The sequence below is a fragment of the Papaver somniferum genome, unplaced genomic scaffold (assembly GCF_003573695.1).
Source record: "Papaver somniferum cultivar HN1 unplaced genomic scaffold, ASM357369v1 unplaced-scaffold_22, whole genome shotgun sequence".
Taxonomy (NCBI): Eukaryota; Viridiplantae; Streptophyta; class Magnoliopsida; order Ranunculales; family Papaveraceae; genus Papaver; species Papaver somniferum.
Window position 1 is genome coordinate 3131368 of NW_020632152.1, and position 5551 is coordinate 3136918.

General features: G+C 36.6%; 1 protein-coding gene across 1 annotated transcript; it reads right to left on the minus strand.

Moving 5' to 3' along the window:
- Positions 1–2539: 2539 nt before the first annotated feature.
- LOC113340601 lies at positions 2540–4878 on the minus strand. Its single transcript, XM_026585726.1, has 5 exons — positions 4495–4878; positions 3883–3954; positions 3252–3507; positions 2962–3171; positions 2540–2880 (listed from the first exon to the last, which is right to left on the minus strand). Exons 1-5 carry the CDS (start codon positions 4876–4878, stop codon positions 2540–2542), a joined length of 1263 nt encoding a protein of 420 aa, XP_026441511.1.
- Between the last annotated feature and the right edge of the window lie 673 nt (positions 4879–5551).

Below are 5551 nucleotides of genomic sequence, written 5' to 3' on the forward strand. Positions count from 1 at the left end.
CAGATTGTGAACACATAAATCACGAAGGCATCCACGTGTCCACACACAATATGACGGTTATAAATAGCACAAACACGATGACTCATCGACTCAGAGTCTTCGGACTCGTCATTGTCTAGTCGAGATTAAGTTAGATCAATAATCCCACAGGGTTACGAAGCATGACAGATCCAGATATAAGTAATAAAATGTAAATACGATGTTGAAATGTAAATAACACAGAGATTTACGTGGTTCAGCACTAAGGCCTACATCCACGGGGTGTTGAGTTTCACTATGCGTTGAAGGGTTACATATGAAGTCGAATGACTTTAAGTGAAATACGATAATAGAGGAAATGTAAATCATACTTACTCTTCCTATTTCTCTCTCCTAGTTCTCTATTCACTCTTACAGATTGGTCGCCCCGTTCTCTCTCAGAGGAGGAGGGTATTTATAGGGAAAATATGCTGGGTCTCTTGTCAGAGACCGTTGAAATCTTATCTTCTTGTTCTCTGTGCCAATCACGCTGGTGTCTTCGTTCAGAACCGATGCCCCCAGCGACTGTTGTTGATACCGCTGGATCGATGCCTTATCTTCCTTAGATATCTTGACACGTACCCTATGGTTAGGGCATTTAATGTGGGTGGTTGGGTCGTCTACGTGCGACAGTCAGTTGTCTGCAGGTCCCATCACACCCATGTCAGTATGTTTAACCCCTACTGTCGATCTTTGAGTTATCCTTGAGATTGGGTAAAGTAACATTTAGGGCATTTTCCCCTACTTCTCGGTGGTTCGTAGTTTCAGTGCCTCTTGGTATAATGGTCAGCATGCCTTCCACGTGTAGATCTTTGGACACGTGTCGAGAGATGGATTATGTGCATACAATAAACCCAGTGCGAAGTATAAAAAGATACAATTATAGAACAACAACCCAAAGTTTATCGTTAAGGCACGAGTCATATCCGAATTTATTGATAACTTACAGGACATACGGGAAGCACGTAATGAAATGACCCCACTTTATTTATTGCGTATCTAAAGACTTAAAGGCCTAGATAAAAAAAAGCTCCCACATTGAACGGTGAGGAAATCCTCGCTTCCTATTGGTCGAAATAAGTCTTTTTTGAGTTTTGTGAAACGAGCGTTCCTACGAGGACACTTGGCAACTTATGATTTGTTTAAAAAAAATAAAAAAGGAAACCAAGTTGCCGTGAGATTTTGGAATTCATGATGTGACCATGTTAGGAAATCAAATCCAGCTGAAAAGGGAAACCGAATAATGTATATAAAGGCTCTAAGCGTTTAGCTTTGACGGCCACTTACCACTAATCCTCTCTGTGGACCGACTAAATAAATCTACACAAAATTGGTTAAAAAGACCAAAATCAAGAATTCGTGGGTGAAAAAGACTTGTACATTTTGATACCGTTTAAATGGACAAAAATTAAAAAGATACTGTTCAAATGGACAAAAATATAAAAATAGCCAGGATGTAACCAGTTTCATCCTACCCATTTTCAAATATTTTTTCTTATTTTTAATTTATATAAGGATGCATCCAGTTTCATCCTTGCTATTTTTTAAGTTTAAGCCGCGATGAATCCAGTTTCATCCTTGCTATTTTTTTTTGTCCATTTCACCCATACTAATTTTTACTCGTTCATTTGAACTATGTTTTAAATTTTTTTTTGAACAAATGACCCATTTTCCGATAAATCTAACCATAAGTTGTCTGTCTCTCGCCCTTCTCTTTTTCTTGCGATAAACAGTCATAATCTTTACTTCTTAGTCAAATACTTTTTCCTTCTTTTTGCCCTGGATATGAAACTGTTAGCTCCACTCGCCTCTTTTTTTCTTGCTAAAGTCCATTAAGATTGATTAGACCCTGGATATGCAGGCTAAGAGCATGAACAACAGTAGAGATGAATCTAGAGGTGTTTAGCTAATCACTAGCAGTAGAAATTTTAGAAAGCAACAGCAGTAGAGAGATCATCAGCCAAACCACAAACAGCTCCATTTTATGTCGGTGATGATAGTTCATAGAAATTGATAATAGGTGGAGTCAGCTACGGTGCTAATATAACGTTCGGGAAGCTGTCCAGCAAAACCAGTTAACTTTCTTCCTATTATCCATCATCAGCCAAATCACAAACAGCACCAGCTCCAACTATAACATGATAAGGCGGCGATGATATTCTATACCAATAATCAATAAAAAGACTTGACTTTGTTCTAATTCCAAAACTAAGGTACGTGTCTCGATTCCCAAGACTTTCCCCGTTTTGGTTCATAAGCATTGCCATCGGAATTATATGCAAAATCTCATATTTTGTACTGCCTAATATGATGGGGATAATGTGAACCGGAAGATAATATGTTTAAGCTTTTTGAAAGGAAACCAAACTTGGAACTGAAGCAGTTGGTGCAGGAGCCGATCATGCCCCGGACAAAGCTGTTGCTGTGACTAGGTTTCCTTTTCTTTTTTTTTGATAAGAGAAGAAAATTCATTGCATTAAAATCAAGGAACAGAGTCTTTTTCCAGATTTTCTAGTATGAATTATGGAGCATTAGTGTACCATACATCCATTGACTGAGTTCTTGTATTTTTTGCAATTTTATCAGCGACACCATTAGCATCTCGTTTAACATGAGTGCACATCCAGTTGACAAAACCGCTAAGTAAACTACGACAATCCTGGATTACACTATTTGTTCTCCAGTTTATTCTCCCTAAAGCACCATTTATTGATTCAATGACATTCAAATTATCTCCTTCCAGGTGCAAGTCTTGAATTCCTTTCTGAAGAGCCCACTTTATAGCCTCTAACGCAGCGATTGCTTCTCCTTGTTCCTCATCTGACCCGGAGGATTGCATCCCTTTGGCTCCAATGAATTGACCTGCACCATTTCTCATTATCAGTCCAATTCCAATAGGTTGTAATTTATTAACAAAACTGACATCAAAGTTAATTTTTATACCGGGATCAGTTGGAGGGTTCCAAGTTGCAGTAGTTGTTTCAGTGTCAATCATCGCAGATATTTTAGATATAGCTGCATTTTCTACTTTTGTGATAAAGTTTTTAACAGAAACAATGAATTCAGTTGGCCTGAACTGCATTTTATCAAACACTATGCAACATCTAGTCTTCCAATGTACCAAAGAGTACAACTTATTGCTCTCAGTTTTTCCTGCACAATCTCATCATAACAGTTGTTAGATCTAAATATGTTTGTTAACCAATCAATGAGACTATTATTACCAAACATACCTGTAATAGAATGATTGAGTGCAAACCAAATTCTATGAACCACCGAACAGTCAACTAATAGATGTTGCATAGGCTCGTTTTCAATACCACACAGAGGACAAATTGCATCAATATCTTGAACATATTTGACAATCTTATCTCTAGTAGGTAAACAGTCTTGAATACATCTCCACAAAAAGTGTAAAACTTTCGGAGGTAGTTGGACATTCCAAAACCTTTTCCAGGGAAAACCAACCATCGAAGAAATCACATTCCGCTGAGATTCATCAAGTAAAATATTATAAGCAGACTTAACAGAAAATATTCCATTCCTAGTTCTTGTCCATCTAATTTGGTCTCTTCCTACAGCAGAGATTCTAATTTTGTTTATGTGTTCTACAACATCAGACGGAAACAAACTATTAAGCATATTTAAGTTCCAACTTTTAGTATCCATATCAATTAGTTGACTAACCTTCATGATAGATGAGGAAGACATATTACTAGGGACACGTTTACCTAAACTAGGAACCCAAACATCATTCCATATGTGAATCTCCTCACCAGCAGCTAACTCCCAACAATAGTTTTTCTTGATTATGGCTAATCCTTTACAAACACCCATCCAAATCCAACTACCATTGCTACTTACCTCATCAGAGAGGGGATTATAGGTAGGAAAATATTTGAACTTTAAGATTTGGTACCAAAAAGCATCTTCATCCTGTAAAAATATCCAAGCTAATTTTGTTAAAAGAGCAAGGTTAAAAATAGCAGCCTACCTAATATTTAACCCACCTCTATGTTTTGAATCAGCTACATTGGTCCATTTCTTAAGATAAATACCTTTAGTGTTGTTATCTTTATGCCAGAAAATTTTTATCTGAATGAAATCCATTCTATCAGTAACTTTTTTTGGCATGGGGAAAACAGACATCTGGTGCGTGGAGAGGGACCCTAGAACAGTCTGACAAAGAATAGTTCTAGATGGTTGGTTGAAATGCTTAGATTTTCAGACAGATAATCTATCATCGTATCTGTCAAACATACCAGTAAAGGATTCGGTCTTATTGGTTTGCAACAGAAGAGGGACTCCAAGATATTTATCTTGAAGTCCCATTTTCTTGATATTCAAGATATTTTTTATAGCAGTAATATCATTATGACAGGTTTTAGGACTAAAAGCTAGCCCTGACTTGTCAAAATTGATGGATTGTCCAGAAGCTTTACTAAAACTTTCCAAAATAGAGTTAAGATGTCTTACCTCCTTAGGATCGGCTTTGGTGAAAATCAGAATATCATCTGCAAAAAATAGATGAGATACGGAAGGACAAGACGGATTGTTTTTAGCAATCTTAATACCTTTAATAAGATTATTATTTTCAGCTTGGGTAATAGCTCTACTGAGAACATCCATACAAATAATAAAGAGGTATGGAGACAAGGGATCACCTTGTCTCAAACCTCTGCTAGGATGGAAAACACTACCTGGAGAACCATTAAGCATGATTGAAGTGGTTATTGTGGAAACACACTGCATTATCAAGTTAGAAAAAACATCATTGAAACCAAGGCAATTGAAGTAACCATTCAAGAATGACCATTCGATCATGTCAAAAGCTTTACTCATGTACAGTTTAATAGCCATTAGACCTTTTTTAGATTTATGCTTTTTCATAGAGTCAACTATTTCGTGTGCAATTACAATATTGTCTGTCATGAATCTATTCTGAACTAATGATTTTGCTTAACAGAGGTTTTAGCCTATTTGCTAATATTTTTAAAACCACTTTATAAGAAGTGTTACACAGACTAATAGGCCTGAAGTCACTAGATGTTTTAGGGCAATTCACCTTAGGAATCAAGGATAGAAAATTATGATTGCTCTCTTTTAACAAAAACTTACTACTGAAAAAAGACTGCACCATTTTCACTGTATCTTCACCAACAATGTCCCACATTTGTTGGTAGAAGCCTGGTGGAAAACCATCAGGACCAGGAGACATCCATGGTTTCATTTTGAAGACAACATCCTTTATTTCATCATAAGTAGGAATTTTGACAAGCAATTGATTATCTAGATCAGAAATACAAGGTTGAATATTTCTAAAAATATGTCTATCTCTAGTAGGGTTACTAGTTCTAGAAATAGCAGCAAAATGATGCAAGAGAGTATCAGCAATAACAGCTTTTATCTGTAATCCATATACCTGTGGGGTCTTGTAAGGCTTCAATCTGAGTCCTTCTTTTCCTGTAATTAGCCCTAGTATGAAAATACGCAGTATTCCTGTCGTCAAACTGCATTTTTTCATCTTTTGCTC

What these genes read in the sequence shown, in the direction of transcription:
- LOC113340601 (XM_026585726.1), bottom strand. Translation starts at nt 4,878, where the DNA reads ATGGCTATTAAACTGTACATGAGTAAAGCTTTTGACATGATCGAATGG. An exon ending in CCAAAGCCGATCCTAAGGAG is followed by an intron (nt 3,955 to 4,494) that starts GTAAGACATCTT and finishes ATATTTTTACAG; the next exon opens with GATGAAGATGCTTTTTGGTA. An exon ending in ACTCAATCATTCTATTACAG is followed by an intron (nt 3,172 to 3,251) that starts GTATGTTTGGTA and finishes GAGATTGTGCAG; the next exon opens with GAAAAACTGAGAGCAATAAG.